The 22,361-nt window shown below is 34.7% G+C and overlaps 1 protein-coding gene across 9 annotated transcripts; it reads left to right on the top strand.

Annotated features, from left to right (window-relative positions):
* The first annotated feature begins 9,902 nt into the window (after window positions 1–9,902).
* Window positions 9,903–17,265, top strand: LOC107860413. 9 transcript variants are annotated; one of them, XM_047407496.1, is made up of 7 exons: window positions 10,198–11,303; window positions 11,394–11,575; window positions 11,681–11,785; window positions 11,880–11,971; window positions 12,219–12,608; window positions 12,969–15,907; window positions 16,801–17,265. In XM_047407496.1, exons 6-7 carry the CDS (start codon window positions 15,084–15,086, stop codon window positions 17,078–17,080), a joined length of 1,104 nt encoding a protein of 367 aa, XP_047263452.1. In that variant the 5' UTR covers window positions 10,198–11,303; window positions 11,394–11,575; window positions 11,681–11,785; window positions 11,880–11,971; window positions 12,219–12,608; window positions 12,969–15,083; the 3' UTR covers window positions 17,081–17,265. The 9 variants fall into 9 exon arrangements, with proteins under 9 accessions (XP_016561239.1, XP_016561240.1, XP_016561241.1 ...); XM_016705753.2 differs by having other exon boundaries at window positions 9,903–11,303; window positions 12,964–17,265; XM_016705754.2 differs by having other exon boundaries at window positions 9,903–11,303; window positions 12,969–17,265.
* The last annotated feature ends 5,096 nt before the right edge of the window (window positions 17,266–22,361 follow it).

Genomic DNA, 22,361 nt, shown 5'->3' on the forward strand with positions numbered 1-22,361 from the left:
CAACGGCAAACCCTTAAATGGAGCTTAGATCCGCGAAGGATTAGTCCTTGGCCTGTCGGGCTGGGGGATACCTTGGGAAACAAAAAAAAACAATATATTTTCTCAATCGTATAATAATATTAATGCATTTCATAAATTAGGATGAATTTTTGGTTAATTAGTTTTTAAATAAGATTATATACCTCGTAATACAACGTGTTGATCAGATAAATTATATATTTAATTAGCTTACGTTATTACAACTTCAACAATATACCCTTGTCTACATTGACACAAGTAATATATTTCATCAACAGTACGATATCAACGTATTATTTTAAATATTTTAATATCTAAATTCAGTTATCTAACTTTTGATTACTGCATATCACTACACAAGATATACGGATATGTATATATATTCGATTGGCTATCAACTTCCAAATATGTACTATATACATCACATACACGATTTTATTACCCCATAATAGCACAATTGACATATACTCAGATGAATTATCGATAATTTATCTTATGTTATTATGCCTTCAACAGTATAGTATTACATTGATCGATCAATCATATGATATCAGAATATTCATTATATAACTGGAAACATTTGTTAGCTTTAATTTTGACTACGTATTATATACATCACTACATAAGAGATATACATGCATATATATAAATGTAAGCTTCGAACTACGTACTACGTACATCACTATATAATATATACTATATATTCTTATGGATACACACACTCAATCGACTACCAAGTTCTAAATATGTACTATATAGATTTCATGTACGAGTATATTACCCCATAATATAATGCGACGTATTTCAAACACACTTTGAAAAGTTATCACTTAATTTGATTATCTTACATTAATATAATTTTAACGTGCAGTATATTATTACCTCAATCATTTACACAAGTATATTACCTCATAATACAACACATTCATTAAATTCTGACGAATTGTCGGTTATTTATGTACATTACGTTATTATAACTCCAATAGCATAGTATTATTACCTCAACTGTATGATATAGACATATTTATTATACAAAGATTATGTTTAACGTATATATACAAAAAAAATGTATTTCTTTTATATATTGAAACATAAGTAAAAGATAAAGATTATGTTTAATGTAATTTATTTATTTTATTTAATATATTTTTTAGTTTATTTTTTAGTATTTTTTTTTTTACAAAATTTAAGTTTAATTGATTTTATTACTTTATTATACAGATTATTGACTATGTATAGTCGGTGTAATTAAAATAAATTATATATATCAAAATATATTTGATTTTACATATAATTATTGAAATATATTTTTTAAATCAAAAACGACCACTTGTGGTCGCGTTTAAATAAATATTTTTGTTTAATTTTTAAAGAAAATAGACCACAAGTTGTCTCTTGTTTTTTTTTTTTTTAATTTTTTAATCATAAAGCGACCATAAGTGGTTGGTTTTTTAAAATAATTTTCTTTATTACTTTTTTTAAAATCTAAAAACGACCACAAGTGGTCGCTTTTAAAAATTTATTTTAATTTAATTTTTAAAATAAAAGTGATCACTTACTTTAATTTTTAAAATAAAAGATTTTTGCAAATAGTTTTCATTATTATTTTTTAAAATCAAAAAGCGACCACATATGGTTGATTTTTGTGAATAATTTTCTTTTCTAATTTTTAAAATCAGAAAGCGACCACAAGTGGTCATTTTTACAAAAGAAAGTTTAATTAATTTTTTTTTAAAAAGCAATCACTTGTGGGCACTTTTTCAAAATATTTTTATTTTTATTTTTTAATCAAAAATCAATCACTTGTGGTAATTTTTTTTTAAAGCAAAAGCAACCAAAACATAATAATTAATGTAAAAAAATTTTAAAAAATCAAATGATTATATGATAATTTTAAAATATAAAAGCGATCACATGATTGCTTTTTATATATATTTAAAATTTTTTTTTTAAAAAAAAACGACTACATGTGGTCGCATTTTTTACGACCACAAGGTGTAGTCATTTTTTTATGGTCGCAACAATATTTTTTTCTAGTAGTGCACCAATATATACCTACCAAATTGCAACAGTTATGGAAATAACAGACCATGTCCCATTTATTGATCTGGATTGTGACTACTAAATGATTAAATTCTCATCACACGAAGAAGTGAATCTAGTCCTGAATAATGATCCATGGTTTGTTTTTAAGCACTAACTACCTCACTATCCAAAAACGGGTGTCGAACTCTAACCTAGGAGAAGGCAATCTTAACAGTATCTGCCACCTCACTATCCAATAGGGGCGGACCCACATTGTCTATATCGGGTGGTTGAGCGTCCATTGAATTTGGTAAAATTTTTATATATTTATATATAAATACAATAAAATTGGTTCTAATGTATTGTTAAGCACCCATAGACATAAATGATTGTTGGGTGTTTTATTTTGGATTAAAACTTAAATACCTTGATGTGTAAAGTTATATGGATTTGATTCCTAGTAGTAACATATTTTTTTTTCCTTAAAGAAAGTGAGCACCCACAACCTGCAAATCTTGGATCCGCCCTGTCGCTTTCTCAGAACGTAAAACTGGTACAAGCATCGGTTTTAATGAGTTTTCCTACTGAGTTCCCCAATTTTGAAGGAGAAAACTATCATACTACTCAGTCGGGAGTCAGGGGCGGATCCAGGATTTGAAGGTTGGGGGTGTTCACTTCTTTTAAGAAAGAAAAAAGAAAAAAAAAAGTGTGTTACTACTAGGAATCGAACCCATGCAATTTTATGCAACAAGGTGCTTAAGTTTATGTCACGACCCGAATCGGGGCCCTAGCCGTGACGAGTATCCCTAACCATGAAGGCCCGGAACACCCTTTATCTATCTGGTAATCATGCACCACATTCATAAAACAAAAGATAATGCGGAATTGAAATTTAATACGGAAACATGGTCAAATCTGAAAATGTATCTGACATCAGTCTGCGAAATCTCTACTAAGAACTAAACATCTGTCTAAAAAAAAAAAAACTGGGACAAGGCCCCCCATAGATCAAAATATAACTACTAATAATACTCTGAAAAATCTGCAGGCCTTCTGGAGTAAAGAAGGCTCACCACTGCAAAACCTGATCTGCAAGTCTGAATATCTACTGGTTATCTGGACCCCTAGACTGAGCCTCAGAACCTGAGAGGTTGGAGGGGGAGGGGGTCAACACAAAAGTACTGGTACGCAAAGCTAATCCAAAATATCATTTAAAGTCAACATATATGAGAGCAGTTAAAACAGTTCATAACCAATCGTATAATAGGAAATCTCATGGGCATCTTTAAAAGACTCTGTGAAAAACATCTGAAATATGTGACGCTCTTTATACTTTTCTGCGCTAGGTGGTATATCCTACAATTCTTGAAAATTCCATGGGCTATATGAAAACTGTCATTGGCTCGGCAGCCAAACCCCCAACCCAAGTGTGCCGCAAGGGTCAGAGTCTCTAACTCTACTACGCCACACGGCCGTCACAAGCGTATAATAATAATCTACCCGTATCGGCAAATACGATTTCAGGCTAAGAGTTGCTTGAACTCATGCCATCTTCGGGTAACCACCTAACACTCTTTAAGCCCCTTTTTAAAACTCTATGAAAACATGCATTCTCTGAAAACATACTCTGAAGGTATATTCTGAACACATACTCTGAAAACATACTCTGTATTGGCATAGTTACATATGGTATCGTCATACCATTGACTTGCAAGTCAAATCTCTGAGCCATTATTAAACTGTCATGAATCTCTGTATAAACACATGCAATTCTTTCTTACAAGCACAAGAACATATTGCTATTAGAACACCCTCTCAATACTTTCAAAACATGATCAAATGCCAGGTTGTTATAAAAACATCTTTCAACTCACTAAAGTCATGATCTTTAAATCGACCCAAGAGAGGGAATTCATGATTTGTGCTCTCAAACATTAAAAATATCAAATTTCATACATATACATATACATGTAATTCAAATTAGGGGGAAAGATCTCAATAGCAAAGCAATAATAGCATTTAAACCTTCGAAACACAAAATCTGTAATATAGTTTTCAAAACCCCCATAAAATACGTGCATAAAAACTTAAATCATGCTTTTAACAAATTTCAAGCCCATGTAGTTTTTAGGACAAACCCCACGTACCTCTATATGCGAAACAAAAATGTGCTTCTTGAAGCCTAAGTTTTGGGGATTCCAAATATGCAATTAGTTTTAAAAACCCATGGTTGAATGAAACATTTTTGCCTGGGCTGATAGAGCAGGCGACGCGGGCCTTAGAGCACCGCTATTAAGCAAGCGGCGCCCGCTCAATCGCGGGCTCAACCCCAAAGCAGGCGATCCAGCGGGCGGCGCGGGCTAATCGCGTGCTGCCACTGGAATGAAAACCAAACGTAGTCTTAGGCTCGTCCGAAAATTCCGAAACTCTTTCGAGACGTACTACAACCTTACCCCATCGCAACGCAACAAGAAAATCCAAAAACGGATGTCACGAAGGTTGAAAAGTTGTATCCCGAAGATTGCCAGCTAAAATGACTCTAAGTCCTCATTACACTTAGAAAAAAATTTCAAGTTTTAAGTGTAAGAGCACACTATTAAAGGTTAATCCCTGCACGACTTTTACGGGGCGTTATAGTTTCACACCAAAATCAAAACACCCAATAATCATTTGTGTCTATGAGTGCTTAACAATACGTTATAACTAATTTTGCTATATTTCTATATAAGTATATAAATACTTTGTCGGATTCAATGGGTGCTCAAGTACCCGGTACAGACAATGTGGATCCGTCCCTGATAAGCAAGATTATGTATTCAATTTCTTTGAAGTTATTTGATAATTAAATTTGGGAAGTGCTAAATAGCCGCAATCATAAAAAAACTGTTATAACCTTTCTCCTTCAAATCAAATTAATTTTTTTCTTTACTTTTTATAGGTGATATGATCTCGTGGATCCTTTTACTTGTCTGAGTTTGTAAAGTGAACACCTCTATTTAGACTTTTGTCATTCGAACCCTTTAACTCAATAAACTCAACATAGTAAACCCTATTTCGGTGTATGTAACACACTCGCCTTCACGCCAACTTCCACGTCATTTTAAATACTGCATTAAATTTCACATCATTTTAAACGCCACATAACAAATTAACTATCAAAATAATTCTTTTTTTTTAATCCCCAAACCCACCCGGAGAAACACACACCATTTTTTTTTCAAAGAAAAAATTGTTGCTTTGATCAAAAAATACTCACGAAGTAAGAAAAAGAAAAAAACTTACCTAATGAAATTCAAGGATTAATTGTTGTGGACTTGTCAAGTCCGTACACATACAAAATACTCTGTCTCACACACACCATTTTTTTTTTGCAGAAAAAAACTATTGAAGTTCAACACCCTTCCTTCATTAGCTGCACCACTGTGTGTGGCCCAACAAAACCAATCACCAGAATATTTTTTTGATGTTCAACACCCATTTTAGGAAACATGAAAAATGTTGAATCTTTGTTGTATCAAGAAGCAATTTTTATGGAGAAAGAAAAATTTCTCTTTAATTAATTTAAATTTTCAACTATAAATTTAAATTCATAAACACAAGAAATATTCAATTTTTAATTTTGAATATCTTTGATAAATCAACAAAAAATATTATTTTACCCTCCTCATACTTATTCGATGTCGAATTACCCATTTCGTTAGCTGAATAACTCAATTTAACTTTCAATTGCTTATACCCAAATCTTGAATTCCTACAAGAAGCATGAATTTCTCTTCGAATCACTCAATTTACCCTTCAATTATTTATACCCAAATCTAAAATTTCTATAAGGAACATGAATTTCTCTTCGAATCGAATTTATCGAATTTGGGGTACTTAAAAAGCTTATGTATATTTGATGATTTACTTGGAAGTAATGATGTGGTGGTGATGGTACAGGGTAGGGGTGGAGGACAAAGATGGAAATGGTTGATTGATGTTGTTGTGGTGGTGTTGGGTAGGGGAGGGGAGACGGGGGAGGGAGTGGTGCTGCTGCTGCGTAGGGGTGGGGGATGATTGGATGTGTGTCGTACTAGGTGAGGGTGGGGGACATGGGGAGGAGGGAGAAGTAGATGAAGAAGAGAGAGATTTTAGGATTTTTTTTTATTTGTTCCTTTTTTATAAATTAATTATTTTTTTATTTTTAAATAAAAAATATTAACTTCACTCGCCTAATTAGTGAGTTTACGTATACTTTTCCAGCTCACCAAATTAATGTCACATATGCCTCAAAATGATTTAAAATGTGAGTTTGTGCATAAGGGAGAGCACTTGTGTGCTTATGGAAAGTTGTAATTCACATAGAACTGAGCCAGATACATTTTGGATTTTGCATATTGAACAATGATGGATCAAGGACATTTTAATATTATTATTAATGCCAAAATTATTATTATTAATGTCAAATATATTATTATTAATGCCAAATTAATTTATTTTTTTTATAATCTTGTTTAAAAGTTGTCATTTTTGAATTATAAATAGTCAAAAAAAATTGGCTAATCTTTGTCAAATTTGAAAATCAACAAAGATGGCTACTATTCATATTTTAAAAGATTTTTTTTTCAATTTTGGCAACTTGAATTGTAATTTTTGATTCATGAATTCTCCTATAGGAGTATTATTTTTCATGAAGTGAGAGACAAGAAAAAATATTTATATACAAGTTTAAAAAAAATTAGTTTAAGAGAGTTATTAGTTAAAGGGAGGTGTTTATTTTTTGAAAGCTTTGAACTCAATTCTAGTTCAGAGTATTGAGTTATTGTGTGTAGGCTGTTATATCCTGGATGGAACAAGTCAAGGTGTATTACTGCTGGACCGGAGAAATAATTACCAAAGTGGGCTTGAATCTCCTTAAAAGTGTTGGTGATATTACAATAAAATTGCAATAATATTACAATGATTCACAATAAATTACAACTGAAAATTATAAAATAATAAAGAAAAATATGTTTCTTCTTCTATGGCTTCGGTCCAGCAGTAATATTCGTTGACCTGTCCCCTCCAGGATACAACAGTCTATACACAATAACTCAAAACTTTGGACTAGAATTGAGTTCAAAGCTCTAAAAAATAAACACCACCCTTTAACTAATAAACTCTCTTTATTTATATTTTTCTTTCTCTGCACTATATTTGTTATTTCTTATATTTCATCTCAAAATGAATATGCCTATTTATAGGCAAACTTACATAATATTTTATTATACTAGTAGCCACCAAAATTGATTAATTTTTTATTATTATTTTAGTAGCCACAAAAAATGATTAATTTTTTTTTATTATTTTAGTAGCCACCAAAAATGATCAAATTTTTTTTATTGTTTTAGTAGCCACCAAAAATGATTAATTTTTTTTAATTATTTTAGTAGCCACCAAAATTGATTAATTTTTTTTTAAAAAAAAATTTGCAAGACTAATTAACACAAAATTTAAAAAAGTGGAATGGGAATGGATCCGGATAATACCAATAGATATTATAATTTTTACAACGTAAAAAAATAATTTTGGTATTAAAAAAATATCATTTTTGGCATTAATAAATGTCATTAATCTATCAATCAGGTCCCGTGATCCAACTCTGTGCTTGGATAGGGCAGGCCAGAAATTAGCCCACCAATTAGAAGGCCTAGAATTTTTTGATACTTTTTCACAAATATAAATCTAAACTTGTGGCTAAAGGTTTTAAACAATTAGAAGGCCTAGAATTTTTTGATACTTTTTCACCGGTAACGAGAATTATATCCATTAGACTTTTAGTTGCTATTGCAACAATTTTTGATTTATAGATTCATCAAATGGATGTAAAAACTGTTTTTTTAAATAGAGACCTCAATGAAGAAACTTACATGGAACAATCCGAAGGTTTTATTGAGACTAGCCAAGAAAACAAAGTGTGTAAACTTAATAAATGCTTAAATGGCTTGAAACAGGCACCGAAGCAATGGCATGAAAAGTTTGATTCCTGCATAATTGAAAATGGGTTTAAAACAAATGAGTGTGATAAGTGCATATATCATAAGTCTTGGAATAATTCGCATGTTATTATTTGCCTATATGTTGATGATTTATTGATCTTTGACTCTAATATGAATATTATTGATGAGACTAAAAATATTCTTAGAAACCATTTTGAAATGAAAGATCTTGGTGAGACAAATTTTATTCTAGGAATAAAAATTACTAGAACATGTGATGGAATTTTTCTTAACCAGTCACAATATATTGAAAAAATATAATTTTCATAACTGCAAGCATGTAGTAACTCCATTTGATTCTAGTGTTCACCTGTTTCCTGTTGAGAATGAAACAGAAGTAATAAATCAAAAGGAATATGCTAGCATAATTGGAAGTTTGAGATATGTGACTAATTGCATTAGACCAGATATTGCATATGCAGTAGGAGTACTTAACAGGTTTACTAGCAAGCCAGGTAATGAACATTTACATGCTATAAACAGAGTAATGAGATATTTAATTGGAATGAAAAATTGTGGTTTGTTCTATACTAAATATCCTGCAGTACTTGAAGGCTTTTGTGATGCGGATTGGAATACTTTATCAGGTGATTCCTTATCCACTACTGGTTATGTTTTTATTTTAGGTGGTGGTGCTATTTGTTGGAAATCTAAAAAGCAAACAATAATTGTAAACTCTACCATGGAGACTGAACTAATTGTTTTAGCTTCAGCTAGTGAGGAAGCGAATTGGTTAAGAGATTTATTTTCAAATACCTTATTTTAAAAAACCAATTCCTCTTATATTAATTCATTGTGATAGCACCGCTGTAATTGGTAGAGTTCAAAATCGTTATTATAACGATAAATCCAGACCTATACGGAGAAAGCACAGTAATGTGAGATCATATTTGACAAATGGTACCATTAATGTTGATTATGTCAAATCTTGTGATAATTTTGCAGATCCGTTGACTAAGGCCTTAGCAAGAGAAAAGGTCTGGAGCACATCGACGAGGATGAGACTGAAGCCTATTAAATTATCAGTCATATGTGAAGAGACCCAACTTAGGGACTAGAGATCCTATAACCAGGTTAAATGGAAAAAACGAATCACTTGATGACTTGTTGTGAAAAATGTATTATTTATTTATCCCTCCCTATGATGTAAGTGCATTTACCTGTAATGATTGTGAGGTTGGGTTTATTAAAACTCTTAATGAATATCTGTAGCTCGTATGAGTGGGGTGCTAAATTACAGGAGCACTCTCGACGGATTTCATCTATGTGAGTGTGGAGGTAGGCCGGGATAGCACAAGGCCGTAATGTGTTGGCTAAAAAGCTCATATCAACACCTTGATTATTATGTGTAAGCAGTAACTTTTTATTTTCCCAAAGCAGTTATAGTTCAAATCTGAGACCACTACGACTCTGGAGTAAAAAATTATTGTTTTACTAAGTAAAGTTCAATGTAGAGCACACATTTATTATGCCTAATAATCTTCCTTTATCTAGTGAACTCTCTTGATAATATTAAAATGAGTGGGGGATTGATGGATCAAGGACATTTTAATATTATTATTAATGCCAAAAATATTATTATTAATGCCAAATTAATTATTTTTTTCTTTTTATAATCTTGTTTAAAAGTTGCCATTTTTGAATTATAAATAGTAAAAAAAAATTGGCTAATCTTTGTCAAATTTGAAAATCAACAAAGATGGCTACTATTCATATTTTAAAAGATTTTTTTTTTCAATTTTTGCAACTGGAATTATAATTTTTTATTCATGAATTCTCCTGTAAATTGGAGTATTATTTTTCATGAAGGGAGAGACAAGGAAAAATATTTATATACAAGTTTAAAAAAAAATAGTTTAAGAGAGTTTATTAGTTAAAGGGAGATGTTTATTTTTTTAAAGCTTTGAACTCAACTCTAGTTCAGATTATTGAGTTATTGTGTGTAGGTTGTTGTATCCTGGAGGGACAAGTCAAGGTGTATTACCGTTGGACCGGAGAAATAATTACCGTAGTGAGTTTGAATCTCCTTAAAGAGAGCGAGATATCGGGCCTCAGGCATAGAAGAAGAAACATATTTTTCTTTATTATTTTGTAATTTTCAGTTGTAATTTATTGTAAATCATTGTAACATTATTGCAATTTTATTGTAATATCACCAACAAACAACAATAGCTCTTGGCCTCTACCAAATTCAATTGGGGTCGACCCTATGAATATCCTTAATATCCACGTTGCACCATTTTGTCCGCGTTTATATAGATATAGCATCACAAGGCTTTCGTTGTTGTGGCATGCTTCATATTGCTAAGTAGAGAATGGAAATCCAATTATTAGGCACACCAACATTATTACACACGAGACTCCTCCAATCGACCTTCTGATAAATACCTCTAAAATTGGTATTATCCTTCAGTATATCCAGTTTGCTACCAGAAGTACTTTAAATAAGATGCATCTTCATTCTAGTTCATTTGATTATGTGGTATTATTTTCTTAATAATTTGTTAAAAAGGAATAATTCAGTATCCCTTAGACATATGCTATAGTTGGCCTAGGAACAGTGTGTTTTTTAAGACTTGTATTATGATATTCAAAGTTGATATTCTTGCTTGAACCATGTTGCCTCTATTTGTAGTTAGTAACTGACACTGCCTCCTCCCCTCCAAATAATAGTCTAAGAAGAGAAACATGTTATTCAAGAGCTACAAAACTGCAAACAGTCAGTCCTATCAGCTATTAGTCTTGATCAATTTCTAGAAAAACAAGAGATACACGTAGGTGGTGAAAAAACAACATGATATTCACACAACAACTGATCTGCCCCCTTCTTTTGTTGATAAACATAATAAAGGATTGGATGATCTTGCAGAACAAGAAGATATTGGTGATTATGAGTGTTCTAGAGACTAGAGATAAGGATATGAACATTGATTGTAGTACAAATGGTATGTCTTAAACCTTTTATGTTTACCACTCATCAACTTTTAGGTTATTTCTTGGCTATTACTTCAATCCGAGGATATCCGAGAAAAAAAAAGTTCGAGGATACTCAACATGTAAGAAAATTCACACAAGAAATTTAGATCAAAGAGAAGAGGTAATATTTTACAAAGGACAAGCAGTGGGACCAACTGGAAAGACAACTTCTGATTTGCAAGGAGTCCTAGATTTATTACCTTGATGTACACTAGTTGGCATGTTGTGCCAAAGGAAAATAAAAGACGCACGTGGAAATATATCAATGTAAGAAAAAATGTTTGAGATTGTGCAGTTATTGTATGTTTATTACTTACTCAAGCTATTGTTTTGAATAGACAAAATTCCTAATTGCAGAAGGAGAGAAGTGGGTGATGGATGGTCTTCGTGATGCTCGGAGACGATGCAAGAGAAGTATTCAACGGAGATGTTTTAATAGGAAACTTACTGATGAATAAATGTTAGCAAAACGTCTCGATGACATGCCAAAAGTTCGATTGCGCCAGTTGATAGAGTATTGGAAACATCCAACTGTCCAAGTGAGATTAGAACAGTGCATTTCTACTCTTGGACATATTTTGCATCATTTCTATTCTTTGCTTTTCGATTTACGAATTAATAAATCTCTTTTTGTTAAATTTTAGGTCCTGAGCGAGGTAAATTTTCAAAAAGGAAAAAGTGGACGCATCAGATGGGACCTATTAATTTTGCAAGAGTACACCTGGCATTGGTAATATTTAGTAGACACGGTAAAAAATCTTTTTTTTTTTTTTCATACTTTGTCAGAATGTATTTGTGCCTTTTAAAATTTATTTTGATATTATTTGTAACGTGCAACCAAAGAAAACGACGAGGAACCATCGCAGTTGGAAATGTTTATTGCAACTCGTACAAAGACGGGGAAAGAAGTTCATACAGATAGCCAACTTATAATAGTAAGTCATTTTTGTCATACATTCTTCTTCTACTACTTTGTCATACATTCAGCAATCCGTTAATGCACTGACTAAGTTTCACCCAATCACTTGACACAAGTATCTTTAGCTTGCGTAGCTTCTTTTTCTCTACTTACATGCTCACAATCTGGATCTTGTTAGCATGATAGTAGATAAACCTGTTTGGTTAGTCACTATGAGAATTTTTGTGTTTGTAAATGCTGTTTACTGAACTTCTTTTTGACAGGATGAACTTCAGAATCATCAAAATTCTGGGAAAACAACGGATGATGCATTCAAGGCAGTGTTTGGAAAGGAGCAGCCTGGTCGACTTAGATGCTACAGTAGATCAGTGACAGCAAGTTCACCGAAAAGAGATGAGGAAACCAAGCAGCTTAAACAAAAGCATGCCAATGAAGTCACTTCTCTTAAGGAAGTAATGCGTGAAATGAGAGAAGAAATGCAACATATTTTTAGTCAATTGGTGCAAAATAACCCTCCATTAAATGTTCAAGATATACCAGGGTATGCTGAATTTAACCTTCCTTCACCTGATGATGCAAGTAGTGCACGAGCTGTAAGAGGGCAAACTCTTCCAAATTCTTCCAACTCAACTCGTGCTTCGATTCTTAAAAAGGTATTTTATATTCGCATTCACAAAAAACTTAAATTCTGTGAAAAAAGGTTTACTACTCATGTGGTAGCTGAAGTATTGTCACTCTGTAATACCACAAAAGTTTACTACTCTCTGGGAAAAAAGTGAACAGAAATAGGTCAACACCAACCTGAAAGGACTTGATGATTAGGAACATGCCTGATTCTTGCAATCCGAATACTTTCTGGTAAAATGCAATTACAGAATGAGCCTGAAAAGTTAGAGACAATTGTGTGATACAAGCTTGAAGTTTAGCAAGAATAGCCTAGAAAACATGTTGCACGTTTCATGCAACAATTTGTTTTTCGGTCACAATTAAAACCATCTTATAAAATAGTGCAGATACGAACAAGGGAAAATAGATGGAAATGGACACTGGTTCACACTTGAAAGTTGCCATCAACTAAGACAGGCTGCTCATGACCTATTGCTAATAGGATATCTTACAATCAATGACTATGAAGTGCCTTCTAGACAAGAGTGGGTATGTTGTTCATGGTGCCTACTTGGAGATACCTGATACAAGCATGAAGAGCACAAAAAGGTTCAAGGTAATTATCAAAGATTCAAGATGCGGATTGAAGACCTTTTGGAGCCTTTTCGAAGTATCGATCAAGAGAAGGAAGGAGGGGAACTTATTCACTCAAGGGGCGCCTCAAGTGAAGGGTATAGAAGACATTTTACACTCCAAAATTGACACTCAAGAGGTGCCCCATTTCCCTTATTCATTAAGGGTATTTTTTACATTTACTATATAATAGTAAATAGGCATTCTAGATTGTATTTTCACAAGACTTGGATGAATTGAAATTGAATATTACTCTTAGTTTAGTTTCTTCCTTAGGGTAGGGCTTGGATAAGCCATATCAGTGTAGGTCTTGGATAAGACATCAAAACTTGAGAGATTAATACATTTAATGGATTTCACTTGTATTGATCAATTGGCAATAAAGGTGCACTTGAGGAAGAGTGTTTCCTTTGGGTCACCTAAGAAAGTGGTTTGAATTTACATGGTGATGTGTGTTTGAAAGTTTGATACACCTTCTAGTGCTATTCACTTGTGGAAGTAAGGTCACTTTACTATCTTTTCATCTTATGCAATCTTCACCTTCTTCCCCTTTCTGTGTGTTGTTTTCTTTAGTTGTGTTTGCTGGAAATTGTTTGTTGAACCCCAAATTTCGTGAGTTTCTTGGCCTTTAGGCTATCATTTGGTATCAAAGCCTTGTTTAGGGTTGTTCCAACATCCCTTAATCTTGGTTTCAGTGTTCTTATATAGAAAATCTCATCAAAAAAGAGTTAAAAAATCAAAAAATACAAAAAAATTGAGTGTTGTCTTGTGTGTTGGTGTTAGATCAGAAATTTAGGTCTTAGATCTACAAGTTTTTACTTTGTCTTTGAAGTTTCTAGCACTAGATCCTTACTCTCTAGTGCCTAGGGAGTCTAGATCTACTTTTAGATTGAAGTTTGGTTGAGTTTGAGCATTAAATCCATCATGGCTATGGAGTTTTGAAGCTTCTTGACCTATACACGATTTTGTCTTGGTGATTTAGGCTTGATTTGTGGCTGATTTTTAGTTGGTTGGGGTTGTCTTTGCATAAAGAACCTAGATATATAAAAAAATTCAAATTTGGAGCTCATTTGCTTGTTGGTCAACACTTGAATATTCATCTTGTTCATCCTTAATATTCATATCTTAGTGAAGAAGAATATTCAAAGGTGTTGTTTGATCCTAAAAGGGGAAGAAAGAGAGTGAAAAGTTTGTTTGTCTACAAGCATATTCAAAGAATATTCCATTCTTCCAAAAAGATAAGGGGACAAGGGGACAAACAAGGTACAATTGCATTTATTAGGGGGGCCATTTCATTCCATTTTCATTTGAAGGCTTGAAAGAGCTCTAAATTGCATCTCTCTACCCCCAAAACCGAAATTCATCTTCCCAAAGTGGTGTTTGGTCGAAAACAAGCCTTTGAAAAATTTGAAAAGTCGAAAAGTGACAACCAACCACGTAGTGCCAAGTCATCACTTGTGCTCAACCAAAGTTCGACCCTACAATTATATTTTTCTAGTTTCTAGTTTTTGTAATTCTAGTTTCTTATAAGTCAATTCTATCCCTAATTATTAAGCTAGTAATTACCTACTAGTTCAGTAATTAGATTAGAGTCTGTTGTTTCGCGTCTTCGATTTTTGTGTGCTTTTCTCGTTTTCAAGTCGTAGTATTTTTGTTGGTTCAAGTTCGTGCATCACTTATTTTGAGTCGTTTCAAATGAAGATCCATTCCGATTCGAAGCTTCTCACCTCTCAAGTAACTTGCCAAGTATTGCCGGTTCTCCAACACTTGTGAGGCCAAGTGTGAGGTGAGGTTGAGTGTGAGTGAAATGAGGCTTTTGAACTAACTCGTTTGCTCGTTTTGTAGGTCATTTTGCTTGCTGTTTTTTGCACTTCGTAGGTACATTTTCCATGGAAACCGAAGGTACTACTTCCCAACCTTTGGGAAATGATGTATTGGGAGCTTTGATGGCCCAAGTGGAGGCCAGAAATGATGCTATAAGGAGTGAATTGGATGCAATGAGGGGTGAGATTTCCACTTTTAGTGGAAGGCTTGGCCAAAGGCTACTTTCACGAGGCCAAACACCTCAAATCCAAAGATCCTACACTTCACCAAATCCAAAGACACCAACCCAAACCTGTCCTCAACCAAAACCAATACCCTCTCACCAAACCACACTAAACCAAATTCCCTTCATCCAAGTAGAAAAAGAAAAGAAGATGCAATCCAAAGAGAGTGAGTCCAAGCATCAAGTTGGAGAGAAAATGAATAGTGAGGTACAAGAAGAATGTGAAGAAAGAAGGGAAAAGGAAAGGGACGCCACGGGTAGTGAAAAGGAAAAAGAATACTTGATTGTGGATCTTGTCCACAAAGGGCCCTTGTTATTCACTAACCCCAATGCTAGCACTTTGCCTAGCATCGATTCTTCTCATGTGCAGGTTCAAGACTATAGAATTCTCGAGGAGAAGTCTAAGGAAGTTCCCTTCAAGACCTTGGCCGAAAATCCCAATTTTGGGATAAGTGATGAAGAAGTTAGTCCAAAGGGAAACCTTGGCATATTCCCTTGTAATGTGGAGCATGAGGGCTGCCATGATGCAAAACCAAGTGACGAACACACTTCCTATGATCTACAAGGCAATAAAGCTATCCTCTGCACCTATAGAAACTTGAATTATTGTGATGTGGCTAGTAGCGGCCAAAGTGGTGTAGTTTCGGATTTGCTTGGCGTAGAAGTGTATGGATCTTCCTTTTGTGATACTCTTGGTGTTGATAGGTTGTATAAGGAGCAAACTCTTTTTGTGAGTACGCAAGCACTAGTTGATCCTTTAGATGACAAAATCAATTCTTTTTGTAAGAATGATTTGTGTCCATCTAGTGATAGCACTTATAACTTGAATAAGGTTCCATTATCATGTGACAAGAATATTCATAAACTACATAACCCTCTTGTAGATGATAGCACCTTGGGTGATGTCTTCACACTTGATTCCTACCTATACTACCTCTTTGACTATGATGATAATTTTGAATTGATATTATGTAGAGGTAGTAAGCTTGGTGGCTGTTTTCCTTTCTTGAATGAAGATGATTGTGGGTTTGATTCTCTAGTAAAAGGAATGGCTAACATCGGCTTAGATTCTTGTATATTTCTTCCATTTGATCCCGGTATACTATTGGGGTGGGGAAGGTTGTGATTCGGATTGCATTCCTTTTTCCTTGATGTCTCTCTTAACCATGTCCTTTGTGATGCTTGTAGTAAGTATTTAATGATCATAACAAAGGATTATTGGTTGTATTTCAAATATGTACCCCCTTGGCTTGATAGACTAGTGAAAGGAATGGCTTCTCTCAGGTTAGGCCTTTGTCTTCTACTTCCATTTGATTCCGGTATCAACTTGAAATATGAAGGTTATAATTGCTGGTTGTGCTCACTTATTCTTTTTATATTGATGATATTCATGTCTTTGGTATACTTTATGCTAAGATTTTTATGTCAAAGACCAAGGATATGTGGATGTATGTCAAGTGTGAGTAACCATGGGTTGATGATATAAGTATGGTACTAATACTAACCCTTCTACCAAGAGGATTGTGTGCTTATTTTTCTTCTCTCTTTGGTTTTGCAAGATCTAAATTTGAGGACAAATTCCTTCAAGATGGAGAGGATGATACAAGCATGAAGAGCACAAAAAGGTTCAAGATAATTATCAAAGATTCAAGATGTAGATTGAAGACCTTTTGGAGCCTTTTCGAAGTATCGATCAAGAGAAGGAAGGAGGGGAACTTATACACTCAAGGGGCGCCTCAAGTGAAGGGTATAGAAAACATTTTACACTCCAAAATTGACACTCAAGAGGCGCCCCATTTCCCTTATTCATTAAGGGTATTTTTTACATTTACTATATAATAGTATAAATAGGCATTCTAGATTGTATTTTTATAAGACTTGGATGAATTGAAATTGAATATTACTCTTAGTTTAGTTTCTTCCTTAGGGTAGGGCTTGGATAAGCCATATCAGTGTAGGTCTTGGATAAGACATCAAAACTTGAGAGATTAATACATTTAATGGATTTCACTTGTGTTGATCAATTGGCAATAAAGGTGTACTTGAGGAAGAGTGTTTCCTTTGGGTCACCTAAGAGAGTGGTTTGAAATTACATGGTGATGTGTGTTTGAAGGTTTGATACACCTTCTAGTGCTATTCACTTGTGGAAGTAAGGGTCACTTTACTATCTTTTCATCTTATGCAATCTTCACCTTCTTCCCCTTTCTTTGTGTGTTGTTTTCTTTAGTTGTGTTGGCTGGAAATTGTTTGTTGAACCCCAAATTTCGTGAGTTTCTTGGCCTTTAGGCTATCAATACCCTAGGCAACTCCCTCTGTGTGTGTTAGTATACCCAGGGCAACCAGTGCTGAAGTTTCAGTTTGATCATGTAATATTGGACACCTGTCCGAGTGAAAAGAAAAAGAACTCTGTAATATTGTTTTGAGTGCCAAGAAGCTAACAAACAATATTTGGTTGTTTGTGAAATTTATTTGCCTACCAGCAACCAATGCTGAAGTTTCAGTTTGATAATGTAATATTGGTGTGGAACATTGCTTTCTCTTTAACATATTTAAAGTTTATAAAAGTGGACAACTTTGGTCCTTGGCCGAACAAATCCCATGACCTAATGGAAAAAGAGTTTGTTAACGGCTGGAAATAACAGCTCTACAAAGATGAAAAGGGAATACTTCTAGCATCAGATTTTCTCAAAATATCATCCTTGTTAATCAAACAAAAATTCTATTTCCCCCGTATTCACCTTTAACTTTGGCACCGAGATGTTGCTGGATAAATCCTTATAACAACTCCGTCGTAAAAGCTGCAATAAAATAACCAGACACGTTCACTGAAGAAAGAGCCTTAATTCGTTAGGTACGGAACAAAATTTGTGTTTCTTAAAATAGTGCCGAGACTTTAAAAAAATTCCTGCATAATGTCAAACATGTACCTTTTTGAACTATGTATTGAGGATTTATGAACATAGGATTTAGGACTGGTTATCTGTCAAAGATGTAACTCCATCGGTTGGTTTGATAACCTATATATGCTTAGTTATTATTTGAAACCTTCTGTGATTATTCATCCAGGAAACCTTGCAGTGATTATTCATCCAGGATCTGTGTAAGTTGTATGTTTACAATGTTTGCCAATTGATTAGACTGTGTATTCTGGTGTGCTTGTCTTTATTCAGAACTTAGAAATTTCTACCACTTCTTAGTGGATTTGTTCTCAGTATATTACATTTAAAAGATTAACAATAAGAACATTCCTTGATCTGCATCATCAGTTTTTCACTCTTACCTGATAGTTGTTTAAGATAGTGTGGACAATTAGCTTCTCTTGAACTAAATTCTTCCCAAGATAAATCGATTTATTTTATCTTTAATGTGAGTTTTAAAATTCTATTGAGAGTTTAAGTCAATGAGTTGGAGATTCTTACTTTGTTGTCACAACATAGCATTGTTGAATGCTATATTGTTGAGATTCGCCCTGTTTACACTGTTAGGCTTGATCACAAGTTTATTGGCATTATTCCAACTGGATGGGGCATCATCAAATTACCCTAGTGTTCCGGTCCTTTTTGCAATCTATTTTGATTTGGAGCACTGTTTGAATTAATGGGTGTTTGCGCCATAGGTATTAGCTGGTACTTGGAAGTGTTCACTATATTTATCTTATTTGATTTGTTTGTGTCATGAAATGAGTTTTTTGATTCATTGAACATGATTTTCTTAAAAAAAAAAAAAACATTTTGAATGTTTAGGAAAATGCGGGTGATTGGAATCTGAATGGTGGCGGCAGTCGATTCGATCTTTTGAAGTGAGAATGATGAGAAGTTTTTAAACTATTGTGATGTTTGAATACATTTGGTTTGTGGAATTCATTGCTAATACGTTCTTTTTATTGGCACAAACTGATTAACCCCTGTTTAGTTAGTTCAGTTATTAGTTCATAGTTTAGTTCAGCCAATATTATTGTTTCAGCAATCCTACTTTGTTTAGGATACTGCCTTCAGCCGTCAGTGTCTATCTATATTATGTTAGTTGTGTTTGTCTGGGAGTCTTCTTATTTCTTTGTAACTCTATTTAAAACGCTTTTTGCGTTCTTCAATAATAATTTTGATCCAGCATTTACTCTGCATTTATATGGTATCAAAGCTCTATACTATGTAACGAGAACGATCCTTTTTTTTTTTGCCTTCTCTCTTCCTCACGCACATAGCAGCAATGGCCAACAACAATGGCAACAATCCCAGAGTTGTCAATGCTGATAACACAACGGGTGCTAACATTATTATTCAATTCAACCCTGCGTCCCAGTTACCCATCAAATTCAGCTGTGGACACAACTTTGTCACCTAGAAAGCTCAATTCTCCATGCTTATGTATGGTTACAATCTATTTGGCCATCTCGACTGGAGCACTCCTACCCCTACTCGCACCCTCACTATTGGTAACAACGCATCTCCCAATCCTGCTTTTTTAACTTGGTTCCGTCAGGACCAACTCATCCAGAATGCCCTCATGGCATCTGTTGAACCCACAATTGCTCCAACCGTTGCTGCAGCCAACTCATCCAAGTCGTCTTGGGATGCTCTGCACACCACTTATGCAAACAGATCACAAACCCGTGTCTTCAGCCTACGTGATCAACTTGCTCGCGTCACTAAGGAATCTCGCTCCATTACCGAATATCTTCACACTATTCGGTCCCTTTCGGATGAGTTAGCCACTGTTGGTTCCCCTGTGTCCAATCCTGAGCTCATAGTCAAGATACTCAGCGGTCTAGGTCCTGAATTTCGTGAAATCTCTGCTGCCATTTGTGCACATGATACGGCTGTCTCATATGAGGAATTGTTTAAGAAGCTACTTAACCATGAACTCTTCCTTCATCACGAAGATGTTAAGAAACTTTCCAGTCCTATAAATGTTGCGGTAGCTACTCCCACCAAATCCAATACCAATAACCGTAACAATCGTCGGCAAAATGATAATTCTCAACAGTGGCACCAGAATTCACGTCCTAACACTACTCCACAGTGGCCCTAGAATTCATGTCCTAACACAAAACCGCAATGGCAGTCAAACTCCAATCAAAACACTATCACTCGATGCCAACTATGCAATAGGATTGGCCACACCACCAATGTTTGTCGTTCAAAGTCTCATAATCACCTAGAAGCCAAAGTCAACTATGCTGCTGGATTTACTGCTGCCACCAATCCCTGGATAGTCGAATCCGGAGCCACCCATCACATCACAATGGAGCCACACAACCTACAGCCATACCACGGTAGCGAGGATGTATCCATGGGTGACGGTAACAAAATTCTCATCTCCTACATTGATTCTACTCAATTAAATGCATCAAATAATGTTTTTAAGCTAACTCACACTCTTTGTGCCCCATCTATTAAACGCAAGCTTCTCTCTGTTTCAAAATTTTGTCAAGATAATTCCAAGTCCATTGAATTTTTTCCCTTTGATTTTGTTGTGAAGGATCTAAAAATGCGAAAACCGCTGGTGCACGGTCGGACCAACAATGGCTTGTATGAGTGGCCTGTTTCACATCCCCAAGCTCACATGACTGCCACATCCACTTCTCTCACTACTTGGCATCAACGTTTGGGTCATCCTCACTTTAGAGTTCTTAGGTTTATTTTAAATAAATTCTCACTACCGTTTCATGAGCGAGACAAACCTTTTTATTGTAATTCTTATTTATCTAATAAAGCTTATCGGCATCCTTTTACTCAATTATCGTTGTGCAGCTCTAAACCACTTCAAATAATCTTTAGTGATTTATGGGGTCCATCACCAGTTTTATCTCTTGACAAAAAGTTGTATTATTGTATTTTTGTTGATCAATATACGAAATATACTTGGCTTTTTACATTAAAAAATAAAAGTGAGGTTAAAGAGATCTTTCCAAAATTTCATCCTATGATGGAAAAGCACTTTGACACCAAAATTTTGTCACTGTACACTGATGGTGGAGGAGAATATAAAAGTCTTGACCCTTATCTCTCACTTCACGGCATTGAACACCTCTCTACTCCACCATATACGCCCCAACGTGTTGCACTTGCAGAACGGCGACATCACCATATCGTCGAAAGTGCAAAAACGCTCTTACATGAGGCGCCCCTTCCTCCCCAATTTTAGTCTTTTGCGTGTCATCACACGGTATACCTCATTAACCGTTTGCCCACTTCTCAACTAGATAACCAATCCCCATTCCAACGTCTAATTTGAAAATCGCCTGAGTATAGCTCCCCGCGAATATTTGGTTGTTTATCCTATCCATGGCTTAAACCATACTCCAAAAATAAACTTGAACCAAAATCCACTCTGTGTGTCTATCTCGGGTTTTCCTTATCTCGGGTTTTCCTTATCTCATCACTGTCACCAATGTTTTGACCCTATTTCCGCAAAGCTATACCTATCTCGGGATATGCAATTTATCGAGAATGTTTTCCCTTTCAAAACGTTGTTCTCCAGTATTGCCCTCAACTCACCTCACGTAAAATGGGATAGTATCATGATTTCAAATTCTTCGGATCCCACACCCAAACTTTCCATCACTCCAGAGCTTCCAATTCCATTAGAAACGGATGCCCAAAAACCTGTAGAGTCTCACTCGGTATCTTGTCCTTCTCCAGCACAGTTACAGGCCAACTCAAACTCAAAATCTGACTCTGACAGTGAACCAGCGGTGGACGCAGCTTCTTCTTTTTCATGTAAATTTCTATCACCCTCGTCTTCTACAATTCTTATGCTCCCAGAATCCTCTTCTCACCCTATTGCCCAGCGGATCACACCACCAAACCTCCCTATAAATGTATCAACGCACATACCCACAAACATAAATTGTAGCCCGCATCCCCTCCTCGTTTATCATCGCAGGAACAAAATTCTACCTATACCCATGGTCCATCAACCAGCCAGTCCTATTCTTGAATCGGAGCTTTCTCTCTCACCACCTAAATGTCCTTCTCCTCATACCCGTGTTGTCACCCGATCCCAAAACAACATCACTAAACCAAAACAAATTTTTTATTACCTAGCCAAAGTAAAGCCCACCATCACACCCACTACTTTTAAACAAGCACAAAAACATCCTGAGTGGCATAAAGCTATA

Source organism: Capsicum annuum, chromosome 2 (assembly GCF_002878395.1).
Source record: "Capsicum annuum cultivar UCD-10X-F1 chromosome 2, UCD10Xv1.1, whole genome shotgun sequence".
Taxonomy (NCBI): domain Eukaryota; kingdom Viridiplantae; phylum Streptophyta; class Magnoliopsida; order Solanales; family Solanaceae; genus Capsicum; species Capsicum annuum.